Raw genomic sequence first — 20,538 nt, 5'->3', positions numbered from 1 at the left:
ATATGCTTTAACGAGTAAAATTTCACTCCAAAGAGAAGCACACGAGATGTGATTGTTAGTCGGACTTTATTAAATAATAATATTTGACTGGTATGCTTTTCAATATGGGATTTTTTTGTTTTTTTTGTCTCTTTTTTATTTGGGTTTCCAGAACAACAGTACCATTAAAGATATAGAGAGTTGAGAGTTGTGCACAATGAAATGAGGCTCTTTGAGAATGATTTAGCTGATTTCTTAATCCAATGAATTTAGAAATTCTTGGACAAAAAAGGGATGCTGAAAACACTAATTTTCATGAGAGGTCCTACATAATATTGTTTAATTTTGAATGTTGTTATTTATGTCATTTTGATTCTAATTTTAAATGAGTTAGTGGCTGGCAATCACTGATTTTAAATTAGTTAGACTAATATTCTGAATGTCTATTTATTAATTAACATTTCCAACTCCCTCATATTCTTAGGTTAGAAATGAGTCATTATAAGAGAACTAGAATTTGCAATATTTTCATAGAGAAATTATAGACTTGGTGTTTGGTTGTAGAGAAAATATTTCTTCTAGGCCAAGAGAAAAAAAAAAAAGGAAAAATGCATCTATTTTCAAATTCCTCGCAAGTAATTTCTCTAAAAATGAAGAAGTTGGAATAAAATGAGAAGTTGAATTAATTTCTTGAGAAGTTTAAAGTTAAATTATTGGGACTAAATAAGGCATGAGTGCTTGGATGGAGCAATGGTAAGTAAAGAAGAGGAATGATTGGCACGTGTAAGGCATGAGACAACTACCCGTCTTGGCGATAGAATTTCAGTTTGCAGGTTTGGACTTTGGAGGGGTCACCTTCACACGTGTCCTCAACTAACATTCTCACTTTGTTTTTTCTTCTTTTAAATTTTGTTCCCACACAAATCTTTCATTATAATTAAACCAATTTTCAAGATTTTACTACAAATCTTCTATCATATATACTTTCTTTTAATTATTTTTAGCATTAAAAAAAATAACTTTAATTTTGTACTTTAGAAGTTTTGAAGCATTGAATGCAGGCATTTTCAGTAATCTTAAAGTATAAAGAGGGTGAAAAAGCAGAAACAAACAAGTGTCATAAAAATAAATTTATCATTTTTATATGTTCAAAATTATAAGTTTTTTAATTTTATTTACCACGTTACTAATGTGTCATCATTTAATATATATTGATACATAATTATTTGAAAAAATAAATAAAATTTAAATTATGTGAAAATAGAAGTAATTATATTTATGTGGAATAAAAAAAAAGTATTATTTTTAACAAGTACAACATTAGACTAATGAATAGTTATTATATACTGAAAATTAACAATATTATATCCCATATAAATATAATTTTTATAAAATAATTTCTACTAAGTAAAAAAGGGATTAAATTATTATTATTATTATTATTAATATTATAGAATGAAGTAATTCGATAAATGCAAGTGGGACCTCTCTTTCCTATTTTTATTTTATTTAGGGAGAGAGTTAGTTGGGCGTACCCTTCACTTCACCTGACTTTCTTTTTCATTTCTAAGCTCAAAACACCAACCAATCCTACCACCTTATTACTCTCTTTTCTATTTCATTTTCTAATTATCTTCTACTTCTTTTCTTTCCTTTTTTTTTTTTTAAAAAAAAAAATTAAGCAAAATTTGTTGGGATTTCTTTCTTTTGCTCCCTTCTCTTTCTGCCAATCTTCTTCTGTCTTAAAAAAAAAAAATTAAGCAAAATTTGTTGGGATTTCTTTCTTTTGCTCTCTTCTCTTTCTGCCAATCTTCTTCTGTCTTACTGCTCAAGGCTGAACCTTTCAACTTTCTGGGAAAACTCCCTTTATTTCTCTTATTCTTTTTATATGTATATATATATAGTTTAAAATATATATAAAGAAAACTGTTTGAAGCATCCTAAGCAAGAACTTTGCATTCTGCTGCTATTACATTCATGTGCGAGAAGTGTTTGCTCTCAGAGTCCAAGGTCAAGTTGCTGCCTGCAATTACATCACCTTCTTTAATTTCTTTACTTCTTATTGAGTTGCTGCTTCTGCAATGCAGGTTTACTTTCATACAGAGATGTTCAAAATCACATTTTCTTCAACCTTATCATTTCTTAATACATTCTGGTTAGTTTCCTCTTATTTTCCGTCTTCTCTTTTTATGTGCTCTTCTTGATGGCTATTTCTAGGGTTTGGACCTTTTCTATCAACCTTCAAATTCTACTTTTTTTTTCTCTTCCAGACCTTGTTGGTTTTTCATCTCTTACACTAACTTACTAGGGTGTAATTTTATGCTAATTTTTGTTGTGATTTATTTTTTATATCTACGTTCTTCTGTTGAGTTGTGTTCTACTTTTCAGAAAAGTAAAAATAAAATTTGGGTCAGAACTTATTTTAACTGAGGAATTTTCAACATTAAAAATTATCCCATATACAGATGAGAGTTTTTAATTTCTGGGCAAGGGAAGTTAATGATTAAACTGATAACTTTTTTCCAATTCTTCATGTTCATGTTCATCATTATGAACAACATATGCTATCTGAAGAAGCTAAATGATTCTGGTTCAACAATATCAAAAGCAAATATATCATATGTTATAATCTTCCACAAAATCTTGATGTATTAACTTTAAACTAGAAACTGAAGTGGGAAAATTTTGTTTACCAAGAAGTAGGAGGCCGATTCACATGGTTTTGTGATGTGCTCTGAGCTGTGGGTGGAGTTGGGAATTGCTGTTTTATGTCTAATGTAGCAAAACCTTCAAGTTAATCCAGAATTTTATCTGCAATTTTTTTCGTATTGACCATCAACATAATCCTTGTATGATGCAGATTCAAAGAATTTAATTTTGATCCCCAACTCAAAGAAGAGCAATTCCCAAGCATCTACTGATCATCTATCTCTGCCAAGAGTGCCTGCTTAGATTATTTTGGCATTCAGTTAAATTGGGAATTAGGAGTCAATAACATTTGGAGTTCCAAACTTTCTTCATGTTCAATTTGCATGTCATTCACCATTAAAATGTAAAGTTGGCAATCCAGTTATTCTCTAAAAATGGAAATCAAGGAAGCAGAAAGAGTAGTTATAGCCAAACCAGTAGCTTCCAGGCCTACTTGCTCCAATTTTAGGTCTTTCTCAGAGCTCCTTGCAGGTACCCTTAATGTTTCACCCCCTAAGGCATGTTCAGAAAGCATAGTTGCCGCTATTAGACCAAGGACAGTGAGGTTCAAGCCAATGGTGAATCGTGCTCCAGCTTCATTGGTTTCTTCCAAGGTAACCGCATAGTTCCTCGAGTTGTCCTTCTCCTTCAAGAAATCTTCTCTCTTAACCTCACATTTCTTTTTCTCAAATAATTTCAGGCTGATCTCTCTGGAAAAGCACCATGCAATTCATATGATACAATTTCAGAATCAGATAGTAAGCCTACTGTCATATATAAACCGCAGGCCAAGCTTGTATCGAAGGCAACTGTTTCTCTATTGGCAAATATGGTTAGTACTCATAATGGTTTTTTTTTCTTGTCCTGATATCTACATGTTCTTCTGGAATACTATGCTTTTGAATATGCAGCTCTGCTTTTTTGAGACCCTATAATGCTAGAATAAAATATTTTCTTCTGACCAGGGAAATTTTAACGCTGGCCATCAACAACAAACTCTACCATTGGTTGTGGCTCAAATTCAACATCCAAGCGAAGATAAACACAACTTTACATCTCAGATTATCTCAAATGTTCACCAGAACATTCCATCTCAAGCGCAAACAGATCAGACAACTGAACCCTCAAGGCTTGCTTCTGAGAACCAGGAGGAGGATCAGAAAACCTTATCTGCTGCATATAATAGAGATCGACCTTCATATGATGGTTATAATTGGAGAAAATATGGGCAAAAGCAAGTGAAGGGAAGTGAGTATCCACGAAGTTACTACAAGTGCACACATCCAAATTGTCCAGTCAAAAAGAAGGTTGAAAGATCATTGGATGGGCAGATTGCAGAAATTGTCTACAAGGGTGAACACAACCATTCAAAGCCTCAGCCTCCTAAACGAAACTCATCAGGGACACAAGGGCTAGGAATTGTATCCGATGTCAATGATCAGGACATAAGTACCCCATTATGGAATAATCATCTCAATGAAAGAAATGAAGGTTCTGAAGGTAGAGTTGAAGATCAGAATGAAACAGGATTGCCTGTTCATTCGACTTATCAGGGAAAAGCTCCACCATCCCATGATCTTGCTGGAACTGGATCCATTAACGCAGGCGTTGTAACTCCTGAAAACTCTTGTGGGCTTAGTGGGGAATGTGATGAAGGAAGCAAAATGGAGGGAGATGACGACGAGCCTAAAATTAAAAGGAGGTAAGAGACGAAGCATTACGTAATAGTTTGAAAATCTGTGGCCTTGACCGCATTCACCATACCGTTCAGAAAAGTGATAATCACCTGGTCATTCATTGGCGTTGACTGCTATTAATATTTCCTAAATAATGATGATCATTATGATTTTTTATTTGATAATCTCTCAGGAAAAATGATAATCAATCAAATGAAGCAGGCATATCAGGGGAAGGTGCACAAGCACAAGAGCCTTGCCCGGTGGTACAAAGTTCCACTGAAACTGAGATCGTGGGTGATGGTTTCCGCTGGAGAAAATATGGCCAGAAAGTTGTGAAGGGAAATCCATATCCCAGGTTGATACTCAAGGACTTGTTTAGGATGTATACTATTTTCTGATTCCTTTGATTTAGAATGCATGATCGCTTGTAGTTTTAAGTTGTTTGATAGTTTATTCAGAAACATCAATAGATGCTGCATCTTTGCTCACAGCTTGTTTTTGTTAATATTGCAGAAGTTACTACCGTTGCACTGGTCTAAAATGCAATGTCCGTAAGTATGTGGAGAGAGTATCAGATGATCCTGGAGCTTTTATTACAACATATGAGGGGAAGCATAACCATGAGATGCCAGCGAGGGGCACAAATTCATCATCAGAACCCAATTTACAGGCTCCTAGCAGTAGAAGCAGGGCATGATCTCATGATGTTTGTTCTGAACAGAAAAGAGAGGCTTCGGAAACTATATCATGATGTTGCCGGACATTTCTACATCTTTGTCCTGTGAAATCCAGTGGGAAGCTGGCAGGCAGGCACTTATTGTTGAAGACCGTTTTGTGCTTGGTAATTCAGATTATTTTCCTTCCGTCACCTAATCTCTTATTGCTTCCTCAGCTGTCTTTGGCTTTATTATTTAGGAGAACAGTTTTCTTTTATGTCAAATTAATTTTTAATTAAGCATAACAATGAAATAATGACTTACCTTGGAATAATTAGGATAATCAATGTGTAATATGGAGGGGGTTCCATTTCCTATCAACTTTGAATAAATTTAGTATTATAAAGCTGTAAATACTATAATTTGTCGCGTAGAGTGAGGGAGCATTGAAGCCCCTGTCCATGTTATAGTTTCTTTCTAATTAGCTTGAGCATTTTGAACAGAACATTATTGTTTTGAATCTCATCAGCAGAAAGAATAACTAATTTGGAAAAAAAAATGCTACTGCCAAGAAGGAATTGAATTATTTTTATTCCACACCATATGACAAGAGTGTGGAGTCAGACTACTCAATTACTGCCTAATTGATATTTTCTTGCTATTATAAAGGTAATATTATAAAACAATTTTTTACGTGTTGTATTAAGTATTTTTCTCTATGAATAATAATTTCAGAATTCGAATCCTAATCAATTAAAAGATAAACAAAATCACTAGCTAATTATTATCTCCTTTATCCAATAGCCTTTACCTCGTTGATGAAGTTGTCTCCCAAATTTAAGTCTCAAGTTAAAATCAATTATATTATTTTAAAAAAAATTAAAAAAAAAAAAAACTCTCTTTGAAATTGATTAAGATTTTCTCATAGAATGACAAAAAAAAAAAAAAAAAACAATTATTTTGGATGATCAAGTAAATTTCACTAGGCCGTGTAAAGTGCCAGGTCATCTCCGCCGCATGATCTCATAAGCTGTAGTGGATAGCTGATGTGGTCACAGGATTGACTTAGCTTGCTCCACAAAAATATGGCGCAGATGCACAGACGGTCCAAACCCATCCATGGGCCCCTAGCACTCCTAGATCATAGAAGGAAGCAAAGCTCAGTAGTGGCTGGGTCTGAAAGAGACGAAACCAAGGGGATTAAGTTAAAAAGATTGTTCCACTAGTGATTGTTGATGGTCTGGATTCCTTGTGCTTCAAAAGGAAACTTCGCGTACAAATCCTACAATTTGTATGCAATATTTCCTTCTCAAGCACAAGTGATTGCAATGATGGTACTACAATTTGCATGCAGTGCTTCCTTTTCAAGCATAAATGTATATTCAGGAAATGTTTAGATGATCAGTACATGGCACCAATGGCAAAATATTTATAAATTTTGGAAAAGGAAAGACGGTTTATACTTCATTCAGCTTTGAAAAAAAAGTAAATAAAAAAGAACCTTATATACTATAAAATGTTATAACTGATGATATTCTACAATTGGTTCTCAGAAGATGACGATGATGAACAGAGGGAAGATGAGGGAGGAACAAAAATTGACTACTTTGAATTGACATGGATACAAATATATGGCTCCCTTTCTCCTACCCCCATTGTATGCATAATTACATAGAGAACTTAGCGAGTTCTTGGGCAGTAGCTGCCATCCTAGAGGCTTTCTGAAATTTCTCCCCTAAATCTTCTCTTAGTCTTTGCTTTCTTTCTGCCAAGTGCTGCAATCTTTTCCCTCATTACTGGATATACTATGAGCAGACTCATGATTCGGTTTCCCCTGTCACAGAATTTTTATGTAATCAAAAATTACAAAACAACCAAATCATTGCTTAAATCCATTAATGGGATACTGTGCACAAGAAAATCTTCAGAACAATTAAAGGACCAACAAAGTGGACTATAGCCATTCTCATTTAAACTAAGTAAAGCAATTAGAACAACTGAAAAATTTTGCAACTTAATACACACCAGGAAATTCTTGGCAAATCTGTCCTCTAATTATTGATGACTGCTTTCAAGTATATTAAGCATTTCTCTAAATCATCTTCCCTTGTTTTGAATATAACACTGATAATCATCAAAAGTGGGGAAGAAAGTACAATACTTGCCTTAACTTTTTCACGCCATCCAAGGCCAAATTTTAACAGACTCATACTTCTTCCAGGGGTTTCTTCTGCGGAGCTTTGATTATGCCCTGATCTGCAAGCAAATTACATGTAGAAACTCAATGCCGCTTAGATGCACAAACTACATAAATACACATGAATTTCCAGTATGCTGAAGTAAAGTGACTGATGAAGAGATATGTATGCAACAATAGTGTGACTAGGTGAACGCATGGTTGCAATGCCATGCAGAAACAATGGTTCCCATTGCATCCCTCTTTTCTTAGGGGTCTTTAAAGAATTTTCAAGATGTTGCATTTTATGTTCTCATAGTCAGTTGGCTGGACTTCCCATCGTATCCCTTGCTCTTTCATTGGTTTTCAGTCACATATTCATGCTGAGCAGAGTCTATTGTTTTCATCTACTATAATGTTAGTCCTGCGAAGAAATAGAAAACAATGATGATTTTCCTTGTGCACCTTGGAGAATGTGCTTTAGCTTGCCCAGATTCATAATTTATGGTAGCCTCCAACATTGATTCTGCCATAACAACCCTTTGCTCCATCTGAGAGAGTGAAGCCATAGCCTTGTCATATTTTTCCTGCACATACAATTTTTATTCTGTAAATAGATACAATATTGCAAAGTAAAGATAGAAAGTGAAACATAATGCTAAATCCCTGGGATCATAATTCTTGAAGGTGCAGAGAGAATTAACAACACAACACAACCTTCCAGGTAATATCAAATAGTTGTTTCCCACAGCTTTACATTGCCATGAAGGGACATGAAACAAACTATAGAGGAATAGTTGTTTTCAGTTTCATTTCATCGAATCCTCTAAGTTGCAAACTCTAAAAACTAATTTCTATAGATAAATATTCAAACAACAGCTGGATAACCATAACCAAGCATGAGGTAGTGTTCTTAAATGAAATACATCAATAAAGGGCCTCTCAATGTAAGACATGTAGAGTTCACTATAAAATGTTGTAGACTCATCTACCGGCAAATTCCACTAACAAAGATATATTAGGTGGTTATTCAATCCATAAAACAATCTCGCAATCCTTTTATTTTACAGAAATGCAGATCTGCTCAGCTGCCCCCCGTATTGAAGAATAAGAAAACCAGAGAGGAGGAGAGGTTGGAAACCTGAAGTATAGTTACTGCATATCTTTGAGCAGCTGCATCTTGCTCAGCAGTTTCACGAGCTTCTTCAGTTATCCTCTGTTCTTGCTCTACCCGCATCAGAACCTGGAACACCAATCAATAATATTCATATTAGATAGGACTCCACATAGCATACTCCGAATTCTAAAAGTAGACCTAACAGTTGTTAAGATTTAAGAATACAGAAGAGAAAAAAAAGGAGGGAATAGAAGAGAAAGAAAATGCTATACGATAGAATAGGTCACATATTTATATATAAACATCCCTAAAATCGCTCTAACTAACTAAGCCCTGAAATTATGCTATATTAATTAGGAAGTCAAATATTTATTTAGTTGAGTTTTCGTAATACTCCCCTTAAGTTGGAGCCCGAAATTTCATCAATTTCAAAAAGAAGAAAATATCAGACTATTAGGAGGAAAAAGGATACTAAAGAAATTATTATAAAATGTTGACCTGAAGCATTGCAGCTTCCTGTTCTTTCTTATCAGAAAGGGCTTGCTGCAGATCAGCCACCTCTTGCTCCAATTGCTCAATCTGCAAAATCAATTAAGTTTCACTTAGCCAAACAAATTAAGTGGCAATAAGACCAAATGCAGAAGCGAAATGGTTATATTTAGCAACTACGGGCTAATTCAGCTTGTAGCTTGAGGGCAAGGCATATTATATTCATGCCTTAGTGGAACTTTGAATTGGTCCCTTTTCTTTAATACTTAAAAAATTAACAAAATTCATAATAGCCTTCTCTCAATCAGGTCCGCAACAATCAGCACTGGAAACTTCACATGCCAGGTTGTAGTTATTGTGATTAAACTCAAATCAAAACAAAGTAAGATCCCTAAAAAAATGTGCTCCACCACTCCAAAGCATCAAAAAGTACAATTTAGAGAACCTTATTGGAAAACATATATCGTTTGCAGGCAATATTTTCACATGTGGCATGTGGCTGAAGGATTCACGATGCTTTATCATGTCTATTCAAATAAGTCAACCAAAAAAATTCCAAACCTAGGAAGAAGAAAAGTTTAAATTATACCACCATTTATATCTTTCACAATGGATTAGAAAGAAATCCAAATCAACTTCAAAGTACCTTTGCACTCAATTGCCGTCGATTGTCTTCTTGTACCATCTCCATCAATGCTGTTTCCAGTTCCTCAGATCTGGAAAAGCACAAGAATGAATATCATAAATACGACTAGATTTTTTATGGATACGAGTACAAGACAAAATTAGATAGGTCAATCAGCGATTAAAATTTTGTTAGAAGTCATTTCTAGCTTTGAACTGATATGACATCTATTTGTTATCATGAATGACTACCACCAACAATGAATAGCTGCTAAAGAAGCAACTGATGGACACAGAACTAGACAGCAGGATGGTATCTGTTGATCCAAATAAAAGTGAACTGAAAATTAATGCACATCAGAATAAGAACAATGCAATCAACAAGCTAAATCCTGCAATGAAGATAAATTACAACACAACCTGCAGAATATACAAGGCAATGTGATTCTGACAGCATTATCTGAGCTTCCAGGAAGCGTGCATTTTTCTACTTTTTAGAGCAATCAATCCTCATGTTATCTCCACTATATAAGAGCAATGAAACAATTACATCCTAGAAAGTTGAAGAAGCTAGACGAAAAATACAAACCTGAGTATAGCCTGTCTTTTCTCCTCCAGCAACCTGCACAATTCAACCTTCATCCAAACCACCTGCACAAAAGCTGTTAATGACTGAAATTTAAAATGAGTGAAAACAATAACTTGCCTTGCTCAAACTTCTATAAGTGTTGAGACAGATTACAAGAACACTTTCAACATGTATTTCTTCATGAATTTTTTAATTATGAATGCTTGAAAAGGATTAGCCACTTAAATTGAAATTCACCAAGTCATTCTAATTTTCATAATGTGCCCATTGAAATTCTAATAATGAAATTATCATATACAACAAAGTTATGGTCAAATGCATTAAATTAGATTTCTCTTTTTTTTTTTTTTTACCAAATTTCCTTTTCATATATGAGGGCAAACTATATTTTTGGAGGTGGCATAAGTACATTTAAAAATGATATGCTAGAATTCTTTATTATGTTATGAAACTGAGTGAACATGAAATCTAACCCAAAAAGATTTCAAATCACCAAACACGGATGACTAAAATCTTGTCAAACCTGAAAAGGAGAAAAACCATTAAAAGAACGTATCTTGTCCCCAGATAAATGAGTAATTAATAAATTGGTTAGCAATTACTTGAAGGCAGTATTCTGGATTTTGTTTTTAAGAAAAAGGACTAGCATAGCTGCTCCAACTCCAAAGCCCAGAAAGATGAGGCTGGTTGCAATAGGTTGGCAGCTAGTGTAAAATTCAGTCATCTCTCATGGTATGGATCATCTTGATATAAACTAGCATCCATGTTGACAGATTCCATACAACCCAAAAAGGCAGCATATAAAGATAGAAAAGAGAAGAAAAGTACTTGATCTTGAAGATTAGGCAGCAAATCTGCTTCAGTTTCAACATTTGGACTACCAAGCAAAGCATCCAGATTAGAGGATGGACTCTCAAAGTCAGAGTTGCCTCCTTCACCATTATTTTTTTCTTCTGTTATAGATCCAGGATCATGCTTAAAACTGTACAGCTTAGAAGCAAGCCCCTTTGAGTCTTTCCAAACTCTATTCTCTTTTGATCTTTCCTCTACTAATAGTAGCACAGCTGGTCTATGCTTTTCTCTCAGCTCTTGTAGTTTAGCTTCATTTACAGCCAAAAACCCCATGCAAGCAGTAAAAACAAGCTGGCTGCTATCAAATGTTGACCCTGCAAGGGATTGCAACAAAGTAATTGCGTCCCCAGCATCTTTAGTTGTCAATAAGGCAGGACCTACAGAAAATTGCATGGCATGGAATTATGTTGCTTTACCTAGAAACATAAAAAAATTGGAATTTACCCAGAAGATTGAAAACGAAAATCATAGAAAGCAAAAACACTTGCTTTCAACTTTTCATAATATAAATTAGCCAGTACCGTATATTTCCATTAAAGCAAGTGCAGTTCGGAACAGCATCACACGATTTCCTTCAAAAAGAAGAACATCCCAAACTCGAATAACTGAAGGAAAGGAATGATTACAGTTCAAAGTGAATATTGAAATTAGAATAACAAATATGTAATTAAGCAGAATGACAATTGTGAAAGAATTTATTGTCATCTGAAACTACATAAGCTCACCACTTTCCCAAGGAATCATATTGACAAAGATGGAAAGGAACCAAGGTCCAGATATCCATGCCACCTGCACTCCCAAGTAATCCAGATGATTAACTGCGCAAAAGGCAGAAATGGAACGAAAGATTATCCCTACAGATTCATTTGAGAAAAGAACCACAAAACAGATTGCTAAATACAGCAAATGTTAAACATTGACAAACCCAATTTAGGAAATCTTTCTCGCATCAGCTCTTCAAAAACAAGTTGGTCCACCTAACCATAAAAAAAAAAAAGATCAAAAAACAGAAAAATTTTCCAAGCCTTTCATAAATATTTGATTGATCAATCTAAATGAACATATAAATGTATGCTAAAGCAGAAAATAACAAGTGACTTTGGATGAGAAATGACTCACACCTGAGATTCTATCATTTCTTCTGTATAGTAACCATCAAAATAGTCATCAATAATTCCAACCAAAGTCCTGAGAAATTCCACCAAAACATACTGGTCCATCAAGCTCATCTGCATATAATTATAATGTGTATTTGTGCATATCATGAATGAATAACAGATACATGATGAACTCATTTTTAGTAGAGAACTGATGAAGCAAAAAATTGCACTGATTTTTCAAGTCAAACATAATAAAAGAAACTATATTATGGGTAGAGAGATAAAACCAGCTTTAGAACTTATCTTACAGATATGAACAGAGCTATTCGTAATTTTTATTTAATAAACCTTTCTTGGTTCATTTTCATTAGATATCTGTTTAAAATAATAAAACAAAAGAGATCTTCTCAAACGTACCAAAAGGCATTTTCCTCAGGCATCAAAAGTAGCAATAGTCCAGCAAAGAAATTCATTGCCTGCATTTATTTAGGTAACATTGTGAATAACCAGAATGATTATGGCAATCTGTCATCAACTTATTATGCTATGATTTTCTTGAACTGAGTTGATATAAGGATTATATGTTAAGAAGACAACCAAATGAAGCGAGTGCAACACATTATGACTAGTGCAAGACATAACCTGACCAATCGCCAGAATTCACTATGCCAATAAAGTTGAGTTTGGAGCATATTAAAACCAAATTTAAAAATAAATTTAAGAAAAGATGCCAGCAACGTGCTTGTCTTTTGGGATGATAAGGACTTTATTAATTGATAAAATGAAAAAAAAAAAAAATACAACATGCTAAGACCTCCACAATCAAATGTCAATAAACCTCTAACGAAATTGCAAAACCTTAGGGTTTTTGGTCATTGCAATTTCGTTGTTGGAGGAATTTGATTTGAACAAAGCCTGGCTTCATTTTCAGAACCTTGAAGAAATTATGACCTCTTCGCATTTAGTTTACAACACGTTTTGTGTGAGTAATCAAGAGAAGATTTCTAAAGAACTGAAAAAAGAAATTAAGAAGAGGGAGGGATGGAGTGAGAGAGAGGAGGAGGAAGAGAGTAATCAGAGAGAGAGAGAGAGATGTTCAAAATCAATGGATAGTCTCTCGTTCTTTCTTTTTTTTTCCTAAAATGATAACTGTCATAGGGCTCAGGATAACTCAGTCTGATGGATAAAAACAATGTGTATCCAAATTCCTGTCAAAATGGAAAAATATTGAAGCAAATGTATTGAAGCATCATTCAGGGTTAAGCTAGAATACACAGAGAAAGATTAGCTTGGATACCAAATACCTGACAATACCCAACAGAGGGATTATGCCGCGCATAGGCTAAAAGTAAACGCCTCAAGGAATCCCTGCCATGCTCATCCAAAGCAGGATGACCTGGGAAAGTTCGTGGTAAATCCTGCAATGTAAACATAAAATCATTCTAGGGAGAAACCTGGATTGCAATCCAAAGCAAAAGAAGTAGCACCTACAAATTTAAAAGATTGAACGATAAAGTCCTAGGCGCATGCATCAACCTTCTCAATTTGCCTTTTCCATTTCCTAGCCACATCAGTTGAGTTACCATGGTCTTCGCTTTCATCAGCATCAGTTTCTTCAGCCAGCAACTCCTCATAATACCTCTCCACGCGACGTGCCTTTACCCCAACAAAGGCTTGCCATACCTATAAAAGCAGGACAAACTTGGTGAATATGCAATTACGATATAGATATAACAACTTCAAGTGCATTAACAAACTGAACAGTGTCTGAATTACCTCTCCTCTAAGATCCTTCGGCACTCCCCCATGAACAAGGAACACAAGTTCTTCTTTCCAAGGAAAGAACAGCTCCAGCGAGTTCTCATTGTCTGCAGTATTTTCTTCTGTGGTTTTCTTGACTTTTTCATCAAAAGTGTCCTTAACACAGACATCCTCCTCAACGTCCTTGGCTTGTCCTCCAAGTTTTGCGTCTTTTGTTGATAGAATATGATCTCTGCTTGCAGTTATCTGATTGTCTTTCATATTCTTTGTGTGCTTAACACGTGAACTCATCATTTTCTCAAGGGCCCGGAGGGATTGTCTAATCCCATACCATGTTTGAACTTTACCGGCCTTTGATTGTTTTAAGAGCAGCTTATCCTCTTTAGGTTCTTTTGAAAGCTGCACCTCTTTTTCTGGTTCTCCCAAATGATGCACTACTTGTTCAAGTTCCTTTGAATTCTGGTCCTCCTTTTCAGGTTCTTTGGAAAGCTGCACCTCCTTTCCAGGCTCTGCTGAAGACTGCTCCTTCTGTTGTTCCTCCAAATATTGGACCTCTTTCTCAGGTGCATCTGCAAGTTGCGCCTCCTTGTAGTGATCACATTCTTCTGAACCATGAAAATTAGATCTCCTTCCACTAGAATAATCCCCCTCTTGGCCCCTTACTGAAATGGTCTCTTCTCTCAATTCAGCAGCCTGCAATATCTGTCTAGGTTCCTCTTCAGATGAGCAAAATTGATTAGATTCTTTTTGATTTTCTAGGAAGATCCTCCATTTCTCTGATCTTTCCTCTTCCTCCTCCTGAAATCATGAACATATATCTAAGCTGGGGAGAAACAGCTTTTTTACATTTTTTATTCCAATCCGTTTATAATACTTCATGAAATTATCTAAAATTAACATCTTGAAGATACTTGGCCATGAAGCATGAAGATAACATATTTCATATCTTGTAAATGACAACAACAAATTACAAACCTGAATTTTGCCTTAACAGTGAAATGTTTGCAGTAATAGCTTTTCTGGGAAAAAAAATTAAGGAAAAAGACAGCAATTGTTTTGTTAACATCTGAATCACTTGAAATTCCAAAATACAAATGAATGAATTTCAATTTATCAATCCTTATAAGCGGTCAGTAGTTCTAAATTGATTAGAAACAGCTCTACAAATCACTGTAGAAATTGGTTATAACGCGTCTCTGCTAATCAGAGTGAAAAAAACTTGTCTCTAATATTAGCTTACATGAAATTGCTTCAACTAGTCAGGACGAAAAGGGTAATATACCTTATAGATTCTAGCGTACTCTCTATATCTTTGTACGTGTTGAGGTCTCAAAGCAAATCCATAGGAATCCCTGTAGACAGTGATAACGATCAGACAACCAGAAGCAAAAGCAACCAAATATAACCAAATAAGCAAATGAGGAACTCCAAATTCTAAGATCCTCAAATGAAGACAGAATGGAAATAAAAAAAACTTGCCTGGTATCAACCTCCAATGAGCGCCTACTCACCAAGGACAACAACATACTTCACATAGAACTCCAACTCTACTGCCCATAGCTCTCTTCTGTTTTACACCAATCTCAAAGTTCCATCCCTCATACCACATAATCTAACAACCTAATCTAACTCTATCCTCGGCTCAATACTAGAAGAATAAAAAGTTTGATTATTTTCTCCAATTAGCATCTCCACAATCAAGTTGAGCACTAGAAATTCAAATACTAAACATTTTAGTGGTAGAAAAACATAATGCAACACAACATCTTTAGCTACCAATCTAAAAACTACATTCTTTGTTATCGAGAATCTTTCAAATAACTGTGGAGAAATTTTAGCTGCAACTGACGCATGGACAGACAAAACAGTAGAAAACGAAAAGTGTACCTCCTGCTCTTGACAGTGTGGAGGAGATTAAAGCTCTTCTCCGCCATATGCGATCCACCGATCAAGATTTGGCGATTCGGAGATTTAGTCCATGATTGTGGTAACAGAATTTAGTGAATTGCGGGGAGCTGAAATTTGCTGAATCCTCCTCCTCCAACTCGTTAATGCGTACGATGCTCACGTGGGAGGGAGGATTTCTCATGAGGACATGCTAAAGGGACATGGCTTAATGATCTTGCTGGCCCACTGTGGCTACGTGACACTTTTTTATTAGAACACGTGCTAATGTTTAGACCTTAGAGGGTGATTTTCACCACCCTGGGGCTCCACCCCCGTCGGTTGAACAAGTTTTAAATTATTTATTTTAATAATGTTAATATAAAACCATACTCAACTAAAAATCCAAGCTTTTACGAGGATTTTTAATTTTTAGCGAGTACCTTTTCTTTTGATAAGTTTAATCAAATTAAAAGTTTTAGTAACAATTTTAATAAAATAAAATAAAATATCTTGATGCAGCTACTTTGCTAACAAATAAAATAATTTTTTAATGTGGAATTCATATTATCAAAATAAACCATTATTATATTTTAATTTTAATTGAAAATTTTAAATTCACTTAAATCACACCATATATACTTAACAAAGCGATTTTAATATAGCTCTATAAATTTAGATGGAGATAAAGACACTCCTTCTCCTTTATCATTTTTTCTTTGGCGGCTAGTAACACTTAACGATCTCTATACTACAGTGCCATATGTCTCCATCATTTAGGTCCGTACGTACGGAAGCGTCAGAATTTCTCTCCACACCAAGCGGCCATTTAATTTCTCTCGGTATGTCTACAGGCAGCTGACCCTACTTATTTTCTTCATATCACATCACCGAATTGAACTTTTCTCTCTACTGAACTTAGATGTAACGACCCGAAAATCGGACCGCTACCGGCGCTAGGATCCGGGTCGACTTAAGGCCGCCGGGACCCGTAGCAAGCCTAACATAATACTTGTAAACCTGTATAATCCCATACATGATCAACAATAAGCATAAAAATTAAAACTTTTCTTTACATATTCATCAACCAAACTCAACCTGTGCATGAACATAAACATAACCTTGATCCCTCTGTGGGATCTCATCTATGCCCTCAAAGGGGTAACATAGCCTGTGTTGAGCTGGTTTACATAAACATCAAAATCTCTAAGATCATGTATAAAAAGGGATACAACATTCTATGGTCAAGCACATACTAACATCCATAAAACTCATTACATAACTATACTGTACTTTTACATTACAATTTGATCATGTCCATCACTAGCTATTACAAAGGCATAACTTCTTCACTCTAACCGAACTCCCGCACTATACTGTACCTGCAAGCCTGGGGGTAAAGGGAGAGGGATGAGCTAAAAGCCCAGTGAGTAGAGCTAGTAAAACACGTTAACACTATGCTCTATGAAATGCATCATAACACAGACAATTCACATAAGGGTTGGGTGAACTTGTCACCAATTAGTCCAAGTTAACTCTGTGCCAGGCCTGTAGAATGGGGCCTGGTCTTCCTGTCATAACATACATTACTTACCATTTTCCAGGGCCTCCTCTGGGCTCCTGGTCTTCGAGTCCCATAACCGTGCCTTACTCTGTGCCAGGCCTGTAGACTGGGGCCTGGTCTTTCTTACTCTGTGCCAGGCCGTAGCATGGGGTCCTGGTCTTCCTGTCTTGGACTAATTGGGTCATCCAACATTCACCCACATCAACAACAATTTATGCAATGCGGCATATTCGTGAAAACTAATGCAATCATCCTATTGCATAATCATGATGCATGAAACATGATAAAGCATTTAATTTAAAAGATTTAGTTTTAGTTCCACTCACCTCTGGCTGACTCTGACAACACCAAAGCAGCTGAACTCACTGCTGGGGTCCTCGGTTCCTCGGGTCCGAACCTACACAGGTGGACTCAAATGAGGGACCAAACATACGTAATTACAACTCTAATATACTCCCCAAAAACCCCCTAAAACATCCTGAAAATATCACATGAAAACATGCAAGAAACGGCTGAACAGGGCACTTTCGGCGGCAGGTTCGGCGGCCGAAAGTCCCTCCAGAGCCGAAAGCCAGGCAAGTTCGGCGGCACCTTCGGCGGCCGAAACTCCCCGACAGAGACGAAACTCATGCATGTTCGGGGGCACCTTCGGCGGCCGAAACTACCCGACAGAGCCGAAACTCCTCTTTCGGGGGCAAGCTTCGGCAGCCGAATGCTGCCTCCACAAGGGGGTTTGGCGGCCGAAAGTTCCTTCGGCTGCCGAACCTGGTTTCTGCCAAAGGGCAGAAACTTGGTTCAAACATGCACATTTGCCTCCCATATCATCAATCATGCATAAATCTTACTCTACAACATGCATACTCATACCACAAGCTCCTAGGGGTCTCAAACTACCTTAAACCCCATCTACAACACATCCAACACATACACATTAACCACATTGTTCAAAAACACATATATCAACTCATAACTCAACATATAACCTAACATGCATTTCTACCCATAGATCTTGCATAAAACTTACTTAAAACACATAAGGAGCTTAAGATCGGCCCTTACCTCTTGAAGATCGAGAGGGAGACGACCTAAACTTGGAGATCCACGAAAATGAGCTCCTGAGTTCCCAAAGCTCCAAAACTCGGTTTAGAAGCTTAAAACTTGCAAATATGAGTTTAAAACTCAAGAAAAATGAAAGAGATTTGGAGGAAGAACACAAGAGTTGCAAAAGGGAAGGTCGGAAGCTTGCTGTGGCCGAAAATGGGAGAAAGCTCGCCCATTTCGGCTAAGTGCCCCTTTTATAGGTGGCTGGCCAGGCCACGTTCGGGGGCCGAAAATGCCTCCGCATCCATGCAATGTTCGGCGGCCGAACTTGACTTTCGGCGGCCGAACCTGGACTTCCCTAACTCATGCTTTCGGGGGCCTAACGTGCCTCCAAAACGCATGCATGTTCGGCGGCCGAACCTGACTTTCGGCGGCCGAACCTGGGTTTTCCTCCAAGGACTTTTCATGCAAAAACTCATTTAATTTCATACTTAAAATCATAAAACACATTAAAACATTTTTATAAAACATGATTCTACCCTTCTAGAGGTCTCCGACATCCGAGATTCCACCGGACGGTAGAAATTCCGATACCGGAGTCTAGCCGGGTATTACATTCTCCCCCCCTTAAGAACATTCGTCCCCGAATGTTCCTCAACTAACATACAAGGCATGGCATCAATCATAACATACAACACATAGAACTACTAACACTCACCTCAAAACAGATGGGGGTATTGCTGGAGCATGGACTCCCGTGTCTCCCAAGTGCATTCTTCAATATTGTGGTGGTTCCAAAGGACTTTCACCATTGGGATTTCCTTGTTTCTTAACTTTCTGATCTGAGTGTCAAGAATCCGCACTGGCTGCTCAACATAGGTGAGATCCTCTTGGATCTCCACATCAGGCTCACTAAGAACCTTTCCCGGATCTGACACGAACTTTCTCAACATAGAAACATGGAAAACCGGATGGATTCTCTCCATTGAAGTAGGTAAATCCAGCTTGTATGATACATTCCCAATCTTTTGCAAGACTTCGAAGGGTCCGATGTACCGCGGAGCCAGTTTACCCTTCTGCCCGAACCGAACCACTCCTTTCATTGGAGACACCTTGAGCAATACCAGATCCCCCTCCTGAAACTCTACTAGTCTTCTGCGGATGTCTGCATAACTCTTCTGTCTGCTTGCAGCTGTCTTGATTCTTTCTCTGATCATGGGCACCACCCTGCTGGTGATCTCTACAAGCTCGGGTCCTGCTAAAGACCTCTCTCCTACCTCTTCCCAGCAAACAGGTGATCTGCACTTCCTTCCATATAAGGCTTCATATGGAGCCATCCCGATGCTAGCATGATGGCTGTTATTGTAGGCAAACTCCACCAAAGGTAGATGTTGCCTCCAAGAACCGCCAAAGTCCAGCACACACATTCTGAGCATATCCTCTATGGTCTGGATGGTCCTTTCTGACTGTCCATCAGTCTGGGGGTGGAAGGCAGTACTCAAATCCAATCTAGTACCCATGGCATTCTGCAGACTCCGCCAAAACCTGGAGGTGAACTGGGGCCCTCTATCTGACACTATAGAAACAGGGACCCCATGCAGTCTGACTATTTCATCAACGTACACCTGCGCCAACTTGTCCACAGAATAGCCACTCCTGACAGGGATGAAGTGAGCAGATTTGGTGAGTCTGTCCACAATCACCCATATGGAGTCCAATCTGTTGGACGTCGCCGGTAACCCCACTACGAAGTCCATAGCTATATTCTCCCATTTCCACTCTGGAATAGGTAGCGGGTTAAGCATCCCAGCCGGCTTCTGATGTTCCAGCTTCACCCTCTGACATACTTCGCAGGCTGACACGAACTGTGCCACTTCTCTCTTCATAGCTGGCCACCAATAAACCTTCTTCAGATCTTGATACATCTTGGTGGCTCCGGGGTGAATGCTGTATCTTGCATTATGAGCCTCTCTCATAATGTCTCCTTTTAGCCCAATGTCATCTGGTACACAAAGTCGACTCCCATAGCGGAGGATCCCCTTATTGTCGAATCTGAACTCACTGTCCTTGCCTGACTGAACAGTCCTGGCAATCTTCACTAACTCTGGGTCCTCATGCTGTTTCTGGGCCACCTGCTCCAGAAACACGGGTGTCACTCTCATCTGAGCGACCAAGGCACCTGTACCAGATAACTCCATCTGTAGACCTTCCTCAATGAGCTTGTAAAACTCCTTCACCACCGGTCTCCTTTCTGCCGTGATGTGGGATAGACTGCCTAGTGACTTCCGGCTTAGGGCATCTGCCACGACATTCGCCTTACCCGGATGATACTGAATCTT

General features: G+C 37.3%; 2 protein-coding genes across 5 annotated transcripts; one reads left to right on the top strand and one right to left on the bottom strand.

The window, feature by feature from the left end:
- The first annotated feature begins 1,677 nt into the window (after positions 1 to 1,677).
- On the top strand, positions 1,678 to 5,416 carry LOC110621275 (WRKY transcription factor 44). Its single transcript, XM_021765491.2, has 7 exons — positions 1,678 to 1,989; positions 2,067 to 2,134; positions 2,840 to 3,281; positions 3,368 to 3,499; positions 3,633 to 4,369; positions 4,537 to 4,701; positions 4,860 to 5,416. The coding sequence occupies exons 3-7, from the start codon at positions 3,063 to 3,065 to the stop codon at positions 5,041 to 5,043; spliced, it is 1,437 nt and encodes a 478-aa protein (XP_021621183.1). The 5' UTR covers positions 1,678 to 1,989; positions 2,067 to 2,134; positions 2,840 to 3,062; the 3' UTR covers positions 5,044 to 5,416.
- Positions 5,417 to 6,488: 1,072 nt separating this feature from the next.
- LOC110620162 (TBC1 domain family member 2B) lies at positions 6,489 to 15,804 on the bottom strand. 4 transcript variants are annotated; one of them, XM_021763781.2, is made up of 19 exons: positions 15,598 to 15,756; positions 15,190 to 15,358; positions 14,993 to 15,062; positions 13,726 to 14,508; positions 13,486 to 13,632; positions 13,254 to 13,367; positions 12,367 to 12,425; positions 11,971 to 12,037; positions 11,775 to 11,826; positions 11,575 to 11,667; positions 11,371 to 11,454; positions 10,826 to 11,226; positions 9,998 to 10,059; positions 9,431 to 9,500; positions 8,794 to 8,874; positions 8,320 to 8,421; positions 7,644 to 7,765; positions 7,168 to 7,258; positions 6,489 to 6,836 (listed from the first exon to the last, which is right to left on the bottom strand). In XM_021763781.2, the coding sequence occupies exons 2-19, from the start codon at positions 15,234 to 15,236 to the stop codon at positions 6,750 to 6,752; spliced, it is 2,532 nt and encodes an 843-aa protein (XP_021619473.1). In that variant the 5' UTR covers positions 15,237 to 15,358; positions 15,598 to 15,756; the 3' UTR covers positions 6,489 to 6,749. The 4 variants fall into 4 exon arrangements, with proteins under 4 accessions (XP_021619473.1, XP_021619471.1, XP_021619472.1 ...); XM_021763779.2 differs by having other exon boundaries at positions 15,190 to 15,419; positions 15,598 to 15,753; XM_021763780.2 differs by lacking the exon at positions 15,190 to 15,358 and having other exon boundaries at positions 15,598 to 15,804.
- Between the last annotated feature and the right edge of the window lie 4,734 nt (positions 15,805 to 20,538).

Source organism: Manihot esculenta, chromosome 8 (assembly GCF_001659605.2).
Source record: "Manihot esculenta cultivar AM560-2 chromosome 8, M.esculenta_v8, whole genome shotgun sequence".
Classification (NCBI taxonomy): Eukaryota; Viridiplantae; Streptophyta; class Magnoliopsida; order Malpighiales; family Euphorbiaceae; genus Manihot; species Manihot esculenta.
This window is presented reverse-complemented; position numbering and strand designations above follow the sequence as displayed.